Raw genomic sequence first — 22,635 nt, 5'->3', positions numbered from 1 at the left:
CTGCTGGTGGCAAAGTGGGACCTGGCAACCCTAGCGGGTGGGCTACCCGAATACAAAGAAGCCAAAGGAGACATACCTTGCGGACGATCCCCCTCTTCTCGTAGTAGGCAATGACAGGCTCGGTGGCCTTGTAGTAGGTGTCGAGGCGCTTCTTGATGGTCTCCTCATTGTCGTCTACCCGACCGCTCGTCTCGCCGCGTTTCAACAAACGTTTCACCATGGTGTCCTTGCCGGCGTCCACGTACAGCAGCAACGTGGGAGCTGCAATCTGAACGAGGAGACAGTGAGGGAAGGGGAGAAGTGGCACTCATGCCTGTCTAACCTGCCCCACTCCGGTACTGATCAAGAGATCAGTGCGGAAAAACTCCTAAGAAAAGAGGTATGTTACGCCACAGGGGTGCTGTATCAGCATCCATCCTCACTCTGTCTGATAGCAATCTCAGCAGCATTCGCCCCACAAACAGAGTAAGGGGTTTCTGCATTCTTGGGGGACTTACCAAGCATGAGTCCTTGGGCCACTCGCATACTTTCACCCAACCTACCTCACAGGGGTGTTGTGGGGATACAATGAAGGAAAGGAAAATGATGTGGAATCAGCTACCTAGGGAGGTGTGAGCTCCCCCTCACTGGCAGTCTTTAAGCAGAGGCTGGACAAGCACGTGTCAGGGCTGATCCTGCATTAAGCAGGGGGTTGGACTAGACAGACTGTATGGCCCCTTCTAACTCTATGATTCTATGATGTAATTTGTTTTGAGTCCTCATTGGTGAGAAAGGTGGGGCATAAATGAAGTAAATTGATAAAAACGTAAAAGCTCAGCAATCTCTCTTTATTGCTTCAAGCAGGGAAGGGGAGATCTCCAATGGTTTATCGTCCCCCAGGGTTCTGCAGAGGGTCCAAACTTGTCTGATCCATTTCCCATTAAATATAAAAGGTGATCAAGTTATCACTGAGGAGCCCCGTGGCGCAGAGTGGTAAGCTGCAGTACTGCAGTCCAAGCGCTGCTCACGACCTGAGTTCGATCCCAACAGAAGTCGGTTTCAGGTAGCCGGCTCAAGGTTGACTCAGCCTTCCATCCTTCCAAGGTGGGTAAAATTAGTACCCAGCTTGCTGGGGGTAAAGGGAAGAAGACTGGGGAAGGCACTGGTAAACCACCCCGTAAACTAAGTCTGCCTAGTAAAACGTCGGGATGTGACATCACCCCATGGGTCAGGAATGACCCGGTGCTTTGCACAGGGGACCTTTACCTTACCAAGTATCACTATTTCTTTTTTTCCCATGCATTAGTATATTTCATACATTTATAAACCACTTTCCCCAAACAACCTCAAAGAAGAAAAAACATTATGCAACACTTAATTAAAACCAGCATCCTAAAAAGCCTCAAAAGAGCCGGCATAAAAACCACGTTCCACTAAAGCTGAAAAGCTCAGCTTTGCATTCGTTTCTGAGCTGCACCAGGAAAAAGAGACAGCCCTAGGCCACTGTTGTTTTTGGTGTGCCTTCCAAGTAAATGTCAAACAGTGTATTCCAGTCCAAAATTACTCCAGCTAAGCCCACTGAAATCAGTGGGCTTAGCTGGAGTAATTTTGGACTGGAATACACTGTTTGGACTGGAATACACTGAAATCAGTGGGCTTAGACTGAAACCACTCTGCATATAATTGCAATGTAAACATCCAGCTCGCCTGAGTACTGCACGTACGATGGTACAATGGTTATAATTTTCAGGTTTCTCCACTTCTGGTCGTTCTGTTCTTACCAGACCAGGCGTTCAGCAATTTTAAAAAATGCATAATTGTTCCCCCGGCAGGCTGTGCACCGCAGGGAGGCGCCACATTGCCATCTTGTGCATCTTCAAATTATTACAGGCAAAGAATATTTGGAAAGGCTGCCTCCAGGCGTACAAGCTGGAAGGCCACTGAAGCACCCCGGGCCAGTCTGAACAAGCCAAGATCGTCAGGTCCTCAGAACTGATTCTGATAATCACATTAGAAAATACCTTACATTGCTAATTAGCGGAAATGGCCAAACTGACTGCTCTGATTGGAGAAAATAACTTATCTAGGTTTGTAGAAAATTGGAAACCATTTATTGACCTCTTGCGTAACACAGGGAAAAAATGAATTGATGATTTGAGGGTTTGAAGATTAGAAAAATAAGAATGTAGGCATGATACAGAAAAGTCATTTTTTTTTAGTAAGAATAATTTAAAAAATAATTTTATATGTGTAGTTATTAACAGGTTGTTATTTCTTAATTAGATTTGTATCTGATACAAATGAAAACGGAAATATCTTTTTGTCTCTGTGTTTGTATTTTTATTTTTTCCTTTCTTTCCTTTTTCTTTTTTTTTGTTTATTGTCTTAATGCAATTTTGTTAACAATAAATTTAATAAAATTAAAATAACTGGCAAAAAAGAGAGAAGAAAATTCCTTACATCACTGGATTGCCTAATGCAATTCTGTTTAGTGTGACTGGGGAGCAGCTCTCCGGGGTCTCAGGCAGGGGTCTTTCCCCAGACTCGCTAACCAAGATTCTTTTTAACAAGAGATGCTGGGGATTCAAGATGGGACCTTCTACGTGCAAAGCAGGGGCTCCGCCACTGTGCTCCGATTGGCCGGGAAGCTCACTCAGGGCAGCTGGCCCAGCCTCAGCCTAACCTCCCTCACAGGGGTGGCGGCGAGGATAAAAGCAGAAGAAGGGGTGAAGAAGAAGAGTTGGTTTTTATACGCCAACTTTCTCTACCACGTAAAGGAGAATCAAACCAGGTTACAATCACCTTCCCTTCCCCACAACAGACACCCTGTGAGGTAGGTAGGGCTGAGAGAGTTCGGACAGAACTGTGACTAGCCCAAGGTCACCCAGCTGGCTTCGTGTGTAGGAGTGGGGAAACAAATCCAGTTCACCAGATTAGCCTCCGCCGCTCATGTGGAGGAGTGGGGAATCAAACCTGGTTCTCCAGATCAGAGTCCACAGCTCCAAACCACCGCTCTTAACCACTACACCACGCTGGCTGAACTGTGTATGCTGCTCTGAGATCCATAGAGAAAGGGTAAGATAAATATGTGATACACAGAGAATAGATTGATAGTGTCTCCCCAGGGACTCAAGCAGAGAAAGGCCTTTCCAAGCACCTTCTACCTGAGATCCTGGAACTGAAAATCCAAGGGACTGAACCCAGGACATTCTGCATGGAGCTATGAGGCCTGCTCCACATTGTGAAGCTTTGCTTTCGACATTTAAAGAACTTATGTTTTCAGTCCTCCATTTTAGACCATGGTGAGAAATTCGGGGTGGGTTGTGCACTTGAATCTTAAAAAACTGTAAGGAAGCTTCCTCCCTTGTAAGAATTCAGAACTCAAGATAGCAGCTATTCCTGCATAATACAGCAAGGGATGGGGGGGGGGCAAGATCTGTCATAGTTCTACTACCTTACTTTCGGTTCATGGGAAAGGGAGGCATTTACCACAGATACCCTTCCCGAACCTCTTAAGAACGGGGCTACCTATTCTTCATCAGCCAACTTTGCAAGTTTCTAGCCAGTGTGGTTTAGTAGTTAAGAGTGGTGGACTCTTAATCTGGAGAACCTGGTTTGATTCCCCACTCCTCCACATGAGTGGAGAACTCTAACCTGGTGAACCAGGTTGGTTTCCCCAGCTGGGTCACTTTGGGCTAGTCACAGTTCTCTCTGAACTTTTTCAGCCCCATCTACCTCACAAGGTGTCTGTTGTGGGGAGAGGAAGGGAAGGCAATTGTAAGCCGGTCAGATTCTCCTTAAAAGGTAGAGAAAGTCAGCATATAAAAACCAACTCTTCTTCTTCATCTCAAGATTAGAGACAATGCAAAAAAAAAAAAAAAAAAACCAACAAAATCTTAGATGCAGCAAAATCCCACAAGTGTCCTGGGGTTTCATCTACCCATGCAACCCAGCTCACTTGACTAACATTCAGCTTTCCCTTCACCCTCATCAGCCCACTGAGATGTTCACTGCCTCAAAGAGACTTGATGTTGGGAACACTATGAATGGAGCCCCCAGCAGTTTCCCCCCTCAATTTGGATCAGGTGGGCCTCAAGTCAGATCAGGACTGTGATGCAATGGGAGTTGGGGGTTTAAGCCCCCATACTTTTTTTCTGATGTGAAAGTGCCCCGGGGGAGCTGCAGTACGTACCACTGTCTTACCTTCTTCTCAAATTCCTCGCCTTGCTTCACCTCCCGGGGATAGCCGTCAATCAAGTAACCCTTGGAGACGTCTGCCTTGGCAATCATGGCATCCCTCAGCATATCAAGAACGGTGTCCTTTGGGCAGAGATGAGAAATGCTGTTGATGTCAGAAGGCGCTCCGAAGGAACTAAATATCGACCCCTGAAGTTCTCTGTGTTCTGCAGATCCTTTAAAGCTTGGCGTTTATGGTCTGTCCCAGCCATGATACATCAATTCTGCCACGCTCTCCCAGGCTGTTATCCGTTAGGTCATTGGTTTTTCCCATTTGAGACATAACCTCTTGCCCACAGACTAACCAGAAAAAAACATGGTTAAGCAGCTCAGGTTAAAAATCACTTTGGCCATTTATGCACGGCTGTTTCCTTGCAGTCACCCTGCCGACCACTTCGGGGCTTTGCTTCGATTGCGCTTGCATTTTTTGACCGTCAGAGGTTGCCTCGCTTTGCCCGCGTTTTCTGGGCGCTGGCTAAACACAAACCCAAAAAACACAGGGAGAGTGAGGCAACCTCTGATGGTTGGAAAATGGAAGCGAAATCGAAGCAGAGCCCCGAAGTGGTCGGCGGGGTGACCGCGAGGAAACAGCTGTGCATAAATGGCCTTCAAGTTCAGCAATATACCGGATTCATTGTGGCTTCAAGAGCAACAGGAACAGCCCTTCCTTCAGAATCCCAAATATTTCAGCTGTTCTTTTATTTTTTTTAAAAAGTGTAGATGACTGGGGGAGGAAAGGGCAAACCCCGTAAACATAGCCTGCTTAGTAAATGACACGATGTGACATCATACCATGGGTTAGTAATGACCTGGTGCTTGCATAGGGGACTACTTTTACCTTTTGCTAACATAAATGGCGTTAAAAGTGATTTACAGAGGATAGGTCCACCAGTGGGGCTACTAGCCATGATAACTACAGGAAATTTCCGCATTAAATCTCTTAACATCTAAATCACAAGATGTCATAGTTCTGCTGTACACTGCATTGGTCAGGCCGCACCTGGAGTATTGTGTGCCGTTCTGGAGGCCCCACTTCAAAAAGGATGTGGACAGAATGGAGCAGGTGCAGAGGAGAGCGACAAGGATGATCCGGGGCCTGGAGACCAAGCCCTGTGAGGAAAGGCTGAGGGAGTTGGGAATGTTTAGTCTGGAGAAGAGGAGGTTGAGGGGGGGACATGATTGCTCTCTTTAAGTATTTGAAGGGCTGTCACTTGGAGGAGGGCAAGGAGCTGTTCCTGTTGCCAGCAGAGGACAGAACTCACAATAACAGGTTTAAATTGCAGGCGGAAAGGTACCCGCTGGATATTAGGAAAACTTTTTTTACAGTAAGAGTTGTTCGGCAGTGGAATCAGCTACCTAGGGAGGTGGTGAGCTCCCCCTCACTGGCAGTCTTTAAGCAGAGGCGGGACAAGCACTTGTCAGATGCTCTAGGTTGATCCTGCATTGAGCAGGGGGCTGGGCTAGATGGCCTGCATGGCCCCTTCCAACTCTATGATGCTTTGATTCTGTGATTCTTAATACAGTGCCAAGAGGCAACATCAGGGGAAGACTTCGGCCTCTATACCATGCTATTGGCCCTATATAATAAGTCGTTGGCCACTGAGTGAAACAGGACGCTGGACTAGATGGACCACTGGTCTCATACAGGGATGGACCACTGGTCTCATACAGGATTCTGTGGCTTTCTGCACATGAAGCAGGTGCTCACTACAAAAGAAAAAATTTTGTTTCTGAACTCATAGAGACCCAATCATTGTAATGGACTTGCAGCCCAAGCTGAAACCCCCAGTAAAGAGTCTCATTTACCCCACCCCAATGCTTGGGCCTTGCCCTCATGAGGACAATCCATTCATTCTCACCCCAAACTCACCAAGGGCACCAACTCTCCTTTCTCCATGATGGCAGAAAGCTTCTTCCCCCTCTCTGAGCCAGAGCTGACCTCCTCTCTCAGGAGGTCCCCAGTGGACAGGTGGGTGTAGCCATACTTCTGAACAATTCTCTCGCATTGGGTCCCCTTTCCCGAGCCAGGCCCCCCTGCAATAAAAATGAGGAACGTGATACAGAGCTAGCAAAGAGGAGGGGCCGTAGCTCCGTGGTAGAGCATCTGCTTGGCATGCAGAAGGCCCCAGGTTCAATCCCCGGCATCTCCAGTTAAAGGGACTAGGCAGGTAGGTGATGTGAAAGACCTCTGCCTGGGACCCAGGAAAGCCGCTGCCAGTCTGAGTAGACAATACTGACTTTGATGGACCAAGGGTCTGGGGTTCAGTATATGGCAGCTTCATGTATTCATGATGTGTGAGGGGGGAAAGTAGGGTTGCCAGGTCCCTCTTTGCCACCGGCGGGAGATTTTGAGGGTGGAGCCTGAGGAGAGCAGGGTTTGGGGAGAGGAGGGACTTCAATGCCATAGAGTCCAATTGCCAAAGCGGCCATTTACTCCAGGTGAACTGATCTCTATCGGCTGGAGATCAGTGGTAATAGCAGGAGATCTCCAGCTAGTACCTGGAGACTGGCAACCCTAGGGAAAACACCGCTGAGCTATTCTAGGCCCTGAAGTTCTTACTATGTAACCTGTTCAGGACTCCCTCTTTTAATTAACTTACTTACTCACTTAAAGCAATTAAGGTCTGCCTTTCTCAAAAAAGAAAGCCCCAAGGCAGATCACAAATATATTTAAATCCAGTAGAAGGTAAAACTAAAATATTTTAAAACCGATACAAGTAATAAGAAAAATTAAAACCGATAAATAAAATAAAATTAAAAACAACAAGCCAATTCACTCAAAGTCCCCCATAAGAGGGCAAAACTGATAACTGTGGGAAGCATGAGTCTTTTATGCATGGCTGTTTCCCTCATGGTCACCCCTCCCTTGACTTCAGGTCTTTGTTTTGATTATGCATGCTGCTTCAGACCATCAGATGTCGCCTCGCTCTCCCCCTGCATTTTGCCTGTGTTTTGAGGGAATTGTTTTATCTCAAATTTTAAAACGCAGGCAAAACGCCGGGAAACGCAGGGGGAGAGTGAGGCGCCTTTTGACGGTCAGAAATGGCATGCATAATCAAAACAAAGACCCGAAGTAATCAGAGGGGTGACTACGAGGGAAACAGCCATGCATGAAAGACCATGGTTTACAATTGCTCGTTTTCAGCTTTCTTTCTTTCTCCTGTAATACTAGAACCGGTCGCCCGAATAAACTGATTAGTAATAGACTCAGGACAAAGCAAAAGGCAGAATCAGCTTAAGGAACATGTTGTCACAAGACACCATGTTGACCAGTGGGTTAGATGGCTTTTAAAAAAGAAGGTTGAGCAAATGCACAAAGGCCATTGCTTATCAACCAGTTTTTAGCTATCCTAGAGAAATGGAACCTCCATGTTCAAAGGTAGAGTACCTTTGAATAACAACTCTTGGGGGACCAACAGCAGGGGAGGGCCCGCATTGAGGGATTCCTGGGTGGCTACTGTTGAAAACAGTAGGATGATGGACTAGGTGGCTCCTCGGTATGATTAGGGTTGCCAGCTCCAAGTTGGGAAATTCTTGGAGATTTGGGGAAACAAACTGGGGAGGGCAGCATTTGGGGAGAGGAGGGAGCTCAGCAGGCTATAATGTAGGGTTGCCAATTTTCAAGTGGGGCCTAGAAATCTCCCGGTGTTACAGCTGATCTCCAGACAATAGAGATCAGTTCACCTGGAGAAAATGGCTACTTTGGAGGTAGACTCTATGGCATTATACCCCACTGAGGTCTTTCTTTTCCCCAAATCCTGCCCTCCCCAGGCCACATCCCTAAAATCTCCAGGAATTTCCCAACCTGGAGTTGGCAATAATGCCACAGAGTCCAAAGCACTCCAAAGCAGCCATTTCCTCCAAGGCAACTGATCTCTACAGTCTGGAGATCAGTTATAATTCTGGGAGATCTCCAAGCTCCACCTGGAGGTTGGGAGCCCTTGTCTGATCCAGCAGGGCTCAGGTTGCATCCACAAACTATTGCTAGGGGAAGCGAAGCACCGCCCTTATTCCCACAAAACCCAATTTTATGTGCCTTTTTAACTAGGCCTGGAACATTTTTGTTCAAAAAGTAATCAAAAGTGTTATCAAAGTCTTATTGTGGTGCAAGCTAACAGGGGAGCCCGAGGTTGAAAACCAAACTTCTGCTTACCTACGACAAAGATGATTTTGTGGTTCTTCAACTTTTCTGCAGAAAGGAAAAAAGAAAACCGGGTTAAGTCTGGAGGAAAGGACGGCCGGGGTTGTTTACTGGCTCTCCCTTAGGGACACCAGCGGGAACAAAAACATTAAGCAGCCTTCCTATTTCAGGAAGAAGGACGCCCCTACCAAAGAAGCCTTTGCTGATTTGAAGCACCATTAACCAAAGTGTAATCCACACTGGGAGGACACAAACCTTTGCCGGCCTTAATGCTGGAGTCATCCATGCAGGAGCATTGCGCACCCATCTTTCCGACGTCTCCAGCTCGCTCGCTCTTCTCCGCTCCCCGGTTATTTGCTCAGCACATTTTTGCTTTGCAAGCCGCTGCCCTTCCCACTCCCCACAGCTGGCGCTGGGCTAGGCTAGGCCTTGCGGTCAAGGCTCAACATAGGTTGCCACGGAGACGGTCGCTAAGCGGCAGCAGAGGCCCGATCTCAACTGTTTCACAGAACATCTGGGAGGCCAAGGTTCCAACCTCAGTACAGGCTAGGGTTGCCAACGCTGGGTTGGGAAATACCTGGAGATTGGGGGGTGGGGGGCGAGCCTTGGGAGGTAGGGTTGCCAACCTCCAGGTACTAAGAAGGAAAAGAACCTATGCTGAAATAGTGGCAACCGTATAGAGAAGCAGCACGCGGCTCAATATCCACAACTGAAATAAGAGCATGTGACGTCACACACAAGAATATTTCAAAATCAATATATTCACAACAACATTCAAAACTGAAATAAAACCTGTTCCATCACATGCAAGGAAACCACCACACTGAAATATAGCCTCGCAGGGCTTAAGGCAACGCCAATAAGGGCAAGTTCAATGCAGCCGGTCAGCTTAACAGTCAGCTTAGTGTAATTGCACTAGTTATAATTTATAGCCTTTTGGCTTTTTGCATTTACGTTCAGTCATAGCCTGAAAGGCTTAATATTTTGTTAAGCTGGCTGGCTGCATTGAACTTGCCCTTATTGGTGTAGCCCTAAGCCCTGCGAGGCTATATTTCAGTTTGGTGATTTTCTTGCATGTGATGTAACAGGTTTTATTTTAGTTTTGAATGTTGTTGTGAATATATTGATTTTGAAATATTCTTGTGTGTGACGTAACATGCTCTTATTTCAGTTGTGAATATATTGAGCCACGTGCTGTTTCTCTATACAGTAACCTCCAGGTACTAGCTGGAGATCTCCTGCTATTACAACTGATCTCCAGCCGATAGAGATCAGTTCCCCTGGAGAAAACGGCCGCTTTGGCAATTGGACTCTATGGCATTGAAGTCCCTCCCCTCCCCAGGCTCCGCAGCAAAACCTCCTGCCGGTGGCAAAGAGGGACCTGGCAACCCTAATCGGAGGGCAGAGTTTGGAGGAAGGAGGGACCTCAGTAGGGTATAATGCCCAAGCCCTCCTTCCAAACCAACCATTTCCTCCAGGTGAAACTGATCTCTGTAGCCTGGAGATCAGTTGTAATCCCAGGAGATCTCCAGCTACTAGGGTTGCCAGGTCCCCCCTCTCCTCCGGCGGGAGGTTTTGGGGGTGGAGCTGGGGCAGGGATCACACACGTTTTGGGGTTTTTGAGGGGTAAAGCAGCCTGTTGCGATGTGGCACTTTCAGGAGTAAACTGGAAGCGATGTAATCACATCGCGTGCAGCCGTGGCTCCCCAATCCTGAACCGGCCGATGGATTGGTGGGCCAATCCAAGCAACCTAGCAATCCTAACAGCTACCGCATGGTGCTACAAGCTCAGTTTTTAAAAAGCAGCAGCTGGCTAGCTTTGTAAATGAAAGCTTTTTTAGCATATACACTGAGGCCATTATGGGCCGCGCGATCCCCGCGGGAACTTCTTTTGAGTTCTTCATGGTTTTTCTGTCGTTCAGGGGTCACCTTGTGGCTAGGGTTCCCAGCTCCGGGTTGGGGAATTCCTGGAGATACACCCTGGGGGTGTGTGGAGCCTGAGGAGGGCAGGGTTTGGAGAGAGAAGGGACTTTCGATGCCACAGAGTTCAATTCCCAAAGCGGCCATTTGCTCCAGGTGAGCTGATCTCTATCGGCTGGAGATCTGCCGTAATAGCGAGAGATCTCCAGCCATCACCTAGAGAGGTCGGCAACTTTACCTGCGGATGCCCCGCTTTTTTCCTGCAGCTTTAGGAACCTGTTTTGGCACAAATTTAAAGTTTGCATCGATTTGGGATGGCCACCATTTTTTTTGAATAAGGGCACTGTGGGTTTCTTCCCCACGCCCCCCCCAAGCTCCCAATTCCGTTTCCCCTCCCACTTCCCCACTCCTTCCCAGCCCTCAGCGGACAGAGCTCCCACGGCGTGGCTGACTGGGGTTGGTGACATGTTGTAAAAAAAAAAATCCGCCAATTACAGAGTAGAGGTTTTAGCACGGAGGGACTCTGACGGCTTGCATTTTCACTGATGATTTCGTCATAGCAGAAATTTACTTCTACTCATGGAATTTCTTCGGGTCAATAAGCCCCCATGCATAGGGTTTTAAAAATTCGGATCACAAAACAGAGTGTCTGCCAAGAGGCAAACCCTCCAAAGCATAAATGGCCTGAGACATCCCACAAGAGACACCAGAGTTTTCAAAAACAGCCATTGGGCTGAAGGGGAGGAGCATTACGTCACAAACTATGCTCAAGACTTTGGCTGTTGTTTTCTTTTCCCTAAAGAGAGATGCACTAGGGCTTCAAACTTTGGTCGTTTACACATGGCTGTTTCACTCGCCGTCACCCCCCAACGACTTCGGGTCTTTGTGTTGATTATGCATGCCGTGTCCGACAGTCACCGCGTTTTCAAATTCTTGATAAATCAGATCCCTCAAAACATGGGAAAAAGCAGGGAAAGGTAGGAGGAGAATAAGGCAACCTCTGACGGTCAGATACGGCATGCATAATCAACACAAAGACCTGAACTCATTGGAGGGGTGATGGCGAGGGGGAAAAACCATGCATAAAAGACCTTTGTGGAGGCCCACCCACTGACCTCCTTCCACCACATAATGTCAAATGTGTAAGCAAGGCATGGTTATTCAGCACATTTTCATGTCGTCACCGCAGACCATGTGCAGAGTATATTTTCCCTCCCCCAAGCCCTTTTACTGTAATCCAAGGCTTCATTTTGAAACAAACCTTAGCCTCAGAATTTCTCCTGATTCCCAGGGCTCAACCACAGCCTCTGTGAAATGGCAACGGATGTGACTCTGACCATGCGCGGAAATGCATTTCCTTTCACCGCTCAAGTCCCATTATCACAACCACTGCAGCTTAGAGCTGCTACAAGGAAAACAGCCTGCGTGAGCTGACACCCAACCATATCAACCGGGGTGGGAATGCTTGGGTGACTCCCCCCACTTTACAAAGGATTCAGCTCAAAAAGTGACATTTGGTAACAACATGTCCCCACCCCAAAACCATCTTCTGCAGACTGTCTTGCTATGAGGCTGAATTAGAGCAAAGCTTACATGTTTTATATCTATTTATAGCAAAATGCATGCAATTTTCTAGTGACATGGAGGTCCATGGAAACCTTTGCAAACCTGGATAGATGGAAACCTAATGACAGTGAAGCAGAGGAGCTAAAAATAAAGCTGGGTGTCTGCAGCCCAGAGGTTCAGCACCGAAAGATCTCCTGATTACAGCTTTCTTGAATTACACCACTGAACAGACACTGGCTACTTGGGGAAATTGTGTGCTTTGGGAGACTGTTAGTGTGTCTGCATGCCAGCTTTGTATGTCCCTGTTTCAATGCCATGGTAAGCGGATGAAATACAGGGAGGAGTCCCAAGGACTTGGCAGCCGGATGTGGTGGCTGGAGCTTAGCGATAAAGCCCATGCTTTGCATGCAGAAGATACCATGTTCAATCCCTGACACCTCCAGATCAAATGATCTCAGACAACAGGGTGTGGAAAAACCCAAGACCTTGAGACCCATAGTCATTCAGACTTGTATGATGCCTAGGATTGCCAGCCAGTGGCTGGCACTCAGTAGAAGACTAGGGTGGGTGGGGACATAGGGGGCCAACATCACAACCATGCACTGACATCACTTCTGGGGTGAAGCCAGAAGTGACATCATCACGTCAGTGGAACGTTCTCAGATTCACCCCAAACTCTATGGTTTTACCATAGAGTTTGGGGGAATCCTAGAGTGTTGCATTGACACAATAACATCACTTTTGGATTTGCCCTAGAAGTGATGTTACAGCGTGGTTAAGAGCGGTGGTTTGGAGCGGTAGATTATGTTGGAGCAGACCTCCAACATAAAACAACAATGGAGCTATTTGTTACATCTGAAGATGTGGGCAGTAGTCCATGAAAGCATCTTCTGGAATAAAATGTTAGTCTTTAAAGTGCCACAAGACTCCTCTGTACTTGTTTGCATCTTTTAAAAGATTTAAAGAGTTAATGTTTTCACCCAGAAATGAATCTAGGCGCACACAGTACCATTCAGGCTCTTCCGAGTCTGCAGAAAAGTCCAGCAAACATTAAACATTGTGGTCACTCGAGTAACTCATATGTCCAACAGTGAAGGATTAGACGCTGGAAAGACTGGACCTTATGCATGCAAAATATGCGCTCTACCACTGAGCTCATGCGGTAAACCATTCAGAAGACAATATAATTCAACACGGGTGACTCTTCTGACCAAGTCAATTTGCATTGACTCAAAAATGTAAAAAAAACAAAACCCTCTAACTTTAGTTTGACAAACTACATGTTCTCTGGGCAAGGTGAGATGTTTTTTTAGCACTCAACAGCATCTGCATGAAGGAGGGATTAGTTTGGAACCATTGTTCTGGGGGAGGATTTAATCTCCCCACACACACATGGTTTCCCATTAGAAATCATACACATTCAAAGTGCAATCAGCCACAGTCAGGGGGGGGACAGGCACCTACACAGTATTTCCATCAAGGAAACCGCATAAAGGGGGAGGAGGTTCATGCCCCCCCTTCTCCCACTGTCACAGCCCCAGTCACCCTGGCTGCTTTCGTAGGCCAAATGATGGTTCTCCCACATCACGGGCCATTTCGACCCCAAGATCGCCACTTACCTGCTGCCATCTTGAGGAAATCTGAGCTGAGAAACTCTTCAGTCTAGAAACAAAACAGAAGGCTTGATTAGACTGAAGCCTCCAGAGGTCTGATAAGGCGCTCAAAAGAAGAATTGGGAAAGAATGTGGATTTAAGATTCCTAAATTGCTCCAATGTCTTATTTCAGGGCTGGGGAAAATATTCCAAACTGCTGGGCTCTTTTTTTCTGTTCCAATCTCTTTCCAAACCTTCAGCACCTTCTCCCCCTTCTTAAAAGTATTGCTATATGGCTATTTCTACCTTTTCCTTCTAAATACATGGAAGGGGGTAGGAGGGGGAAGAAATACATCAATGTGAGTGAGAAAAAACACTGCCTCACTGGAAACATGAATTATCTATAAGGATGTCTACCCATGGTGCGGCAGTGACAATTACTACCGTATACGGTTTTTGCTTCAGATGAAGGGATGATCCAAATCTCACTGTTTCTCCTCTGATGAGTGTTGGCTTCTTCAGAGCTGTGGCTGTTCAAGTGCTATGGGGAGAACAGCAGCGATCCTCCCCTCGCCCCACAAGCACACACCTTAGCATAATTCACCAAATCTACATGCCTCTAAACACATACACTTAGATTTGCAATGCAAACAAACACACCCCGCTGGTCCAGCGAACAGCTTCCAAGTGAAAACACAGAGCTGTGCAAACAGGTCTAGAAAACAGCAACCCAACGGGGGAATCGCCCATGCCTTGGGAAGCTGTTCCTGTGGCAACTCTTACCAGCTGTTGCTTTCGTCTACAGAAGTACAGCCAATCGTCCGGAGAGGGAGAGAAGCACAAACCTAACCGGACAGGCAGCAGTGAAAAATTCCCCACAGGAGGAAATCAGAGCAAGAAGGACCCTGCCAGGTAGTCCTCCTTGCTTCTGCCATCCCAAGATGCACCCCTGAGCCTCTTTTTCCTCGTGACAAGCTGCAGGCAATCAGCTCCAAAACCTTCTTGCACTGTTGCCTGGGTGAAAGGTTGCTAACGCATATTGAATGGAGTCGTGAAAGTTTGGATTACCCAGCAGGCTCAGATCCTCAGCAGTGACTTCTTGGGGATCATCAATATTCAACCGGCATCTAGTAGACGAGTTAAGATCTTGCAATGGTTTGCTCCAGAGCAGCACATCTTGACTCCTTTGATATATCAACTTAAGGGAAGCCTTGGCTGCTTTCACACAGCTGTTTTGCTCTGCAGTGGCTCCTGTATGGAGTGGTCTTTTCCTCAGCATCCACATGACAACATCATGCACTTGTGCACCTTCCAGCTCTCCCCCCCCCTTTTTTTTTGCTGCAATCTTTCCTAAACCTGCTTTGGGAGAATCTTTCTCAAAAAGAGTGCCACCAAAGTGTGTTTGCACCAGTGTTGGACAGGAAGGTGTGCATTTTTCAGAGCACACTCACATCAGTGCCATTTTCCTTGCCCCAGTCCCCCTGCGGCTGCCATCCCCTTCTGGCACCACTATAGTGTTAAAGTGCTATAGCAGCATGTCAATTGTGCGTGTTAAGTGCCGTCAAGTCGCTTCCGACTCATGGCGACCCTTTGAATCAGTGTCCTCTAAAAGGCCCTATCTTTAACAGTCTTGCTCAGGTCTTGCAAATTGAGGGCTGTGGCTTCCTTTATAGCAGTGGTGGGGAATGTCAGGTCCAGGGGCTATTTAAGGCCCGCGAAATCATTTGGTCTAGCCCTTCGTGAGCCTGGCAGATCTCTAGCTCAGAAGGATCTAAGACTGGTCATCTGCCCCCTCCCGCGGACAGCAATAGCCTCTGTTCAAGGCAGATGTGAGTGTGTTTTGCCAAGAAAAGGAACTTTTTCCCCCCTTGCAGAAGGGTCATTAGCTATGGAGCTGCTAGGACCGCCCAAGAAACTGTGTTAACCCTATCCCACCCGGGCCATGGAGAAACGTATTCCCTCTGTACTACAAGAGGGCTGGGGGCGGAAGTGGCGACAATGGAGGGATTAAAGGAGGCAGGGCCAGAATGCACGGGGGTGAGTTCTTAGCCAGTGTGTCCTGATTTCATCCCTGCAGGAGGAGGTAGCAGGAGCCGGCTGTAGAATCCGGCCCCAGCCATGCGGAGCAGGAGCAACTCTGGCATGTGGCTGGACGGCTACACCCCGCTGGTGCAACAGACCATCCTGTGCCACCAGGTGGGCGAGTGCACCACCGGTTGGATGCCTGCCTGCTTTCCCACGTGAGGGGGGGCATCATCTGGGGCAACTGCCTGCTTGGGGCTTGGTCGGCTAATTCTTGATAATTTTGTATGGCCCGCGAATGATGTTATGAATATCCAAATGGCCCTTGGCGGGGAAAAAGGTTCCCCACCCCTGCTTTATAGAGTCAACCCATCTATTGTTGAGTGGCTCTTCCCTCTTTGCATCCTTTCGCATGTCAATTACTGGTTTTTAAACAAAAAGCCCTCTGGTGGCGTAGGGGGTCAAGCAAGGAAAGTGTGGAGAAAACCGCTATATTGAAATGCTGTTTGTTGCAAATGTCTCTGTATTCACAGCAGCAATGAGAGCCAGACAGAGAACCTTCATGCGTGGAAGCATCTTCAGATGAAAAGGCTTATGTACAGGGCAAACCTAGGGTCAAACTACATATTGCACTGGGGATCTTTAATCAATGGCCACCCCATCCTCACCTTCCAGGGTGAGAGGAGGTGCGCGGTTTGGCCACTGGTAGCAGGAGCGGACAGCCAGCCTGCTGTCATGCCTGGGGCCTGATGCAGAAAGCAAGGGGGCTCAAGGAAAGGGCATCTATGGGCCTGCGTCAGGCTGACCCTCCCTCTTCGGGAAAGCAAACGTTAGGAGGCACCCACCCTCACTCCCTCTGTTTCATAGCAGGCACAAGCTGGTCGCCCCTTTGGGGGCCAGGTAGGAATTTTTTACACCTCTGGGGCAATTGGCAGCATGCCAGGGGAGAGGGTTCCGCCTGCCCTACTCTGAAACTGTTAGGTGGCATGTGGGAGCAGTGTGGGAAAATATGGCTTCAGTGGTCCATGGTACAACTCAGGTGAGCAACCTGAGCATCAGTTAGGAAGATGAAGGGGTAACCTTCAGACAAGAAGACGAAGACGAAGACGAAGACGAAGAAGAAGAAGAAGAAGAAGAAGAAGAAGAAGAAGAAGAAGTAGAGTTGGTTTTTATATGCCTACTTCCTCTACCACTGAAGGAAGAATTGAACCGGCTTACAATCACCTTCCCCTCCCCACAACAGACACCCTGTGAGGTCGGTGGGGCTGAGACAGCTCTAATAGAGCTGTGACGAGCCCAAGGTCACCTAGCTGCCTTCAGGTGCAGGAGTGGGGAAACAAATCCAGTTCACCAGTTTAGCCTGGAGGTTGGCAACCTTAGTAATTGTGGAAGAGCAGAGGTGGAAAGTCATCCGAATTGCTTTGCTGGATCCAACACAAAGATCTGCCTGGTTCAGAATCCTGTCTCCAACTACGGCTTCCAACTGCTCAAAATGAAGGCGGGGGCCAGCCATGCCCTCTTGTTAGCAGATCTGCTGCTAAAGTGAGCAGAGGATGGGACGCTTGGACTGAGCAAACAAATTAACACCCACGGATGCTTAACCAAAATCACAACCTCAGCTAAACCACACATTGAAACGAGGTTAAGGCTAATGCGGTCTTGGGGTGTATCAACAGGGGCATAACATTCAAATCACAAGATGTCATAGTCGCAATGTACACTGCATTGGTCAGGCCGCACCTGGAGTATTGCGTGCCGTTCTGGAGGCCCCACTTCAAAAAGGATGTGGACAGAATGGAGCAGGTGGAGAGGAGAGCGAAGAGGATGATCAGGGGCCTGGAGACCAAGCCCTATGAGGAAAGGCTAAGGGACTTGGGAATGTTTAGTCTGGAGAAGAGAAGGTGGACAGGGTTGCTTAATTTGAAGGTCTGCCAGAGGAGGGTAGGGAGCTGTTCCTGTTGGCAGCAGAGGACAGGGCTTGCAATAATGATAGGGGACATGCCATATTAGATCTTGAATCAATCCTTTTCTGTATTAGATTTTGTATTAATCCATGCTTTGATTACACTCTGCCCTACTGAGTGGGAATGTTATGGGAAAGAATGGTGACAGGGAAGATGCCTTGAGAAAATGCCACAGGGAGCTGTTGTAAATAACATGAGCGATATGCATAGATAGAAGGCCTGTAGCGCCAACAGAGATCTAAGGCATATTGTTTATGGAACCTCACAAGGACAGTGAGTATCCAGAGGCTATGCTAGAAGAATGTATGTCTTAAAGCAATGATGGCAATCTGACTTCTACGCATATCAGTAGAACACACATTCTCAAGGTTGTCTCCGTATTTCAAAGAAGACCCCAACAACCAATGTATCGCCAGTCCACATTCCAATATTGATTATACTAACTCAGGTGTCACTAGTACGTTTTTGTCACAAACTGCTATATGTCACATGCAAGTCATAATGTTGTATTACTACACACCAGCGAAAAGGTATACAAGGTGAAATTATGCGTGTGTCAAATGCTCTCTGCATTCAGCAACCCTTGCTTGCTAGCAGTGGCCTTTATTGTGCACAATAAACCAAAGATTTTTACTTTATTTTTGCCTGTGGTTGTTTCGTAGTTAGACAAAGCACCAAGAGCCGAATCCTTAGCGTGACCTGCGAGTGGCGCTAACAATAATGGGTTTAAATTATGGGAGGAAAGGGACTGGCTTAGGATATTATGAACAATTTTTTTACAGTAAGAGTAATGTCCACAGTGGAATAGGCTACCTAGGGAGGTGGTGAGCTCTCCCTCACTGGCAGTCTTTAAGCAGCAGCTGGACAAACACTTGTCAAGGATGCTCTAGGCTGATCCTGCACTGAGAGGGGGTTGGACTAGATGGCCTGCGTGGCCCCTTCCAACTCTATGATTCTAGGTGTGATGGGGAAACATCTTTTCAGATGCATTTTGATTTATTCACAAGTGAAAACTGGTCTCAATAGGGCCGGGGAAGTGCATTGATGAATCACACGCCAGGAAACCTCCAAGGTGTGTCCCTTGAGCTCACACTTTTTCCCTCAACACACAGCCTACCAGACTAATAAGCTGAGATCATTAAAGAACATCTCTGTCCTGACAGCTAGCTATTCCCTTTCCCTCTCCACTTGCCTTTAGTATAAAAATAAAAAAACAACAGCCCTAAAGAGCCAGCTCCCCAGTCAACTGGACCTAAGGTTGCCAACCTCCAGGTACTAGCTGGAGATCTCCTGCTATTACAACTGATCTCCAGGCAACAGAGATCAGTTCCCTTGGAGAAAATGGCCACTTTGGCAATTGGACTCTATGGCATTGAACAGTGGCAAAGGGGGACCTGGCAACCCTAACTGGGCCCAAATCTGCAGCCCAAACTAAATCTGGCCACCAGGAACGACAGGCCAAGAATTCGAAGCAACTTTTGTACTTCCTATGTAATGAATGAAGGCAACACCAGCTCACATAAGGCCCCATGTAATTCTTGCAAAAAACATTAACCCTAATGACGGACCTCTTCCCTCTCCTCTCAGCCTGGTTTGAAAATAACGTCTGAGGGCTCAGGAAGAATTGTAAGGAGGCCCATCCCTAAAATAGAGCCACAGTTCCTTGCAAAGTCCAGGCCCCACAGAGCGAACTTTGCAACCCGGTGATCTGGCTGGAGAAAGGAAGGGAAGAGATCCAGTTACACTCCCCTCCATCCACACCTAATAAGGCCAGAGGGCCCTGAGATTTTGCTTGCTTCTGAGTTCTAAGTATGGCGCAGCCATAAATATTGCAGAGGTCACATCCACACGTTCGCAGGGGGACCAGAGCAAGCATTGTGGACCAGAGCAGCTGGATCTCCCAGTGGCTGCTTCCACATGGAGGCTCCTCTCGGTGTTCACACCATAGCATGCTTTCTTTTTTTTAAAGCAACCATACAACATCATTCTGTAAATGTGCTCTAATCGTCCTTTCTCCATCCTTGGTATGCTCTTTCCCAGACCTGCTCTTCTCTGATCTCTTTGGGAAGAGGGCAGTCCGAGTGCACCGTCACCCCATCTGGGTGGGAAGGGTGGCAATAAATTTTATGGTACACATGGCCCAGCCCGACCAAGTGACATTTATGTCATGTCTGGCTCTCGCAACAAATGAGTTCAACACCCCTGTTCTACTCCATTCTTCCGATCTAAATGGCGCTCTAACACACATGCGGACACACGCACACACTTTCACCTCCCTGTATGAAAATGCCTCTTTCCTCACTAACAGGCACCGTTGTATAAAAAGTAGATGATTGTGCCTCATGTGCTCTGATCACATCCCTGTGGATTCCTGCCTCATCCCACCTTACGCCTGAAGGGTTGCCCACCTATATAGTGATCCCAACCTATCAAGTGCATTTTGTATCCCCCAAATATGACAGTGTACCGGATTCACCTTTGGGAGGGCAGAGGGAAGATGTTAGGTCAGGGAACCCTCTTCATGTAGGCCATGCGCCGGCCTCCTCTCCTGGTCAAGTCCAGCTACCCTTGAGTTAGCCTGCTGACTTCACACACTGTTCAGATCTCACAATGGCCCTTGGTAAGTCAATGAGTGGTCTCCAGGGGTGGCTTGGGCAGGGCTAACTAAAGGTTTTTTTTCTCTGTCGGCACCATCAATTCTACTTTAGGTTGCTTTCAGAAGCCGTTGAGCGAATGAAGTAGCCCTCTACTGAAGCAGATGTTTGGCCCCTCTACCGCAGCATTATTTCTACTTATTTGTTTGTTTGTTTGTAAGAAGAAGAGTTGGTTTTTATATGCCGACTTTCTCTACCACTTAAGGGAGAATCCAACCAGCTTACAATCACCTTCCCACATCAGACACCCTGTGAGGTAGGTGGGGCTGAGAGAGCTGTGACTAGCCCAAGGTCACCCAGCTGCCTTCGTGTATAGGAGTGGGGAAACAAATCCAGTCCACCCGATTAGCCTCCACCGCTCATGTGGAGGAGTGGGGAATCAGACCTGGTTCTCCAGATCAGACTCCACTGCTCCAAACCACCGCTCTTAACCACTACACCATGCTGGCTCTCCATTTATAGTCCACCTTTCTCGCTCAGACTCAAGGAGGATAGATAGATAGATAGATAGATAGATAGATAGATAGATGATAGATAGATGATAGATAGATGATAGATAGATGATAGATAGATGATAGATAGATGATAGATAGATGATAGATAGATGATAGATAGATGATAGATAGATGATAGATAGATGATAGATAGATAGATAGATAGATAGATAGATAGATAGATAGATAGATAGATAGATATCTGATCAGACAGCATAAGACATCCAATAAACAATGCAGTAGGACTAAGATTACAGAATGGGGAAACAGTGCAAACAAACAAACCTGTTAGAGGAACAATATACTATAATGCAGAAAGGGGGTGACAAAGGTCGAAAGCTCAGGCCTTTTATGCATGGCTGTCTCACTCGCCATCACCCCTCTGACGACTCCGGGTCTTTGCTTTGATTATGGGTGCCGTTTCCAACAGCCCGAGGTCGCCTCGCTCTCCCCCTGCGTTTCCCCGTGTTTTGCCCGAGTTTTCAAATTCGAGATAAAACAGGTCCCTCAAAACGTGGGGAAACGCAGGGGGAGAGTGAAACAGCCAATGGCTGGCAGCATCTTTCCAAGGTCTAACCCAAGACTTTGAAATGCAGGGATATTGAGTGATCGCCCATTTTGCTCCTCAATGGGTACCCAAAGCAGCTTACAACATTGTTCTCCCTTCCTCCATTTTACCCTCACAACAACTCTGTGAGGCTGAGAGACGATAACCGGCCCAATAGCCCCCGAGCGAACGTCCACGGCAGAGTGGGAATTTGAATCTGGGTCTCCTAGATCCTAGTCCAACGCTCTAACCACTGCACCACACGAGCGCTCTAAAGGTAGAGTCCAGAAACGGAACTGGGAAGGGGGACACAATGAGCATGCTTTGGACTAACTCCACTAACCCAGATGTTCAAACAGCGGTGTGGAGGCCCACTGGAGTTAGTTCTGACCTCACCGCAATCACTACGCGAGGTTGTACACCACAGTCCCAGTTTGTGGGGGAAACCTAGTTCAGCCAGTCCATCTTTATTGCGGTACATAACCAGCATAGGTCGAGTGAGACCATTATAGCCCCACACACAAAATACACAGCCGTCAATACAAAAAAATACTTTGCACTATATACCTAAAAAATACCCCTATAAAACAGAACACATAAACACAGACCCAGAAAACCTAGAACCCATTAGTTTTCTTGCTTCTTGATTTCTTTACGGATCCTAACAGCTGCAGCCAGAAATCTGGCGCACGCAAGAGAAAGCTGAGGATTAGAATCCACTAAAAGCAGGTTTCCTAACTCACAATCCGGGAGACCAAAAAGTATCTGTAGCAGGGGTTGTTCAAGTTTACGCAGACGCCTGCATTTGTACACCATGGGAAACTGGAGTTCTTTTCTAAATGGGATTCTCCGTATGAAATGGGAGGGGGGGGGAAGGGGGAGCATGCTAGCCCAGCAACAAGCCAGCTTCATGCACGTCCTGTTTTACTGGCAGCTTGTCGCTATGTCTGAAGGCAACACACACACACACACATAGTGAATGCATTAGAATCATAGAGTTGGAAGGGACCGTGCAGGCCATCTAGCCCAGCCCCCTGCTCAATGCAGGATCAGCCTAGAGCATCCCTGACAAGTACTTGCCCAGCCTCTCCTTAAAGACAGCCAGCGAGGGGGAGCGCACCACCTCCCTAGGTAGCCGATTCACTGTCGAACAACTTTTACTGTAAAAAAAAAAATCTTAATATCCAGTAGGTAACTTCCGCCCGCAACTGAAACCTGTTATTGCAAGTCCTATCCTCTGCTGCCAACAGGAACAGCTCCCTGCCCTCCTCATTCATGCAAACACAACACTAAAGTTGCTTTCTTTGCTATATATGTATAAAAGCTCTGCTTGAAGTTCAATTGTGTGCGGTGGGGGGGGGGGATAAGCGCTTCCCAAGCCTCCCGCTTCTCTTTCCCCTCCCACCCCTACCTAGGGTTGCCAACTTCCAGGTGATGGCTGGAAATCTCCCACTGTTACAAATGATCTCCAGGTGGCAGAAATCAGTTCCCCTGGAGAAAATGGCTGTTTTGGCAATTG

The 22,635-nt window shown here is 47.7% G+C and overlaps 1 protein-coding gene across 4 annotated transcripts in view; it reads right to left on the bottom strand.

Annotated features, from left to right (window-relative positions):
• AK1 (adenylate kinase 1) overlaps positions 1 to 22,635 on the bottom strand; it is a 65,218-nt gene that overhangs the window by 8,283 nt on the left and 34,300 nt on the right. The window contains exons 9-13 of one of the 4 annotated variants that reach the window (XM_056860321.1): positions 13,462 to 13,504; positions 8,369 to 8,404; positions 6,086 to 6,249; positions 4,183 to 4,299; positions 77 to 268 (exon numbers count right to left, since the gene is read on the bottom strand). In XM_056860321.1, the coding sequence (XP_056716299.1) occupies positions 77 to 268; positions 4,183 to 4,299; positions 6,086 to 6,249; positions 8,369 to 8,404; positions 13,462 to 13,504 (552 nt within the window). Of the gene's footprint in view, positions 1 to 76; positions 269 to 4,182; positions 4,300 to 6,085; positions 6,250 to 8,368; positions 8,405 to 8,611; positions 8,678 to 13,461; positions 13,507 to 22,635 lie in introns of those variants that run through there. The other 3 variants (XM_056860319.1, XM_056860318.1, XM_056860320.1) reach the window with 3 other exon arrangements.

The sequence above is a fragment of the Euleptes europaea genome, chromosome 14 (genome assembly GCF_029931775.1).
Source record: "Euleptes europaea isolate rEulEur1 chromosome 14, rEulEur1.hap1, whole genome shotgun sequence".
Classification (NCBI taxonomy): domain Eukaryota; kingdom Metazoa; phylum Chordata; class Lepidosauria; order Squamata; family Sphaerodactylidae; genus Euleptes; species Euleptes europaea.
The sequence above is the reverse complement of the archived record's forward strand: the minus strand, read 5'-3'. Positions and strand labels throughout refer to the sequence as shown.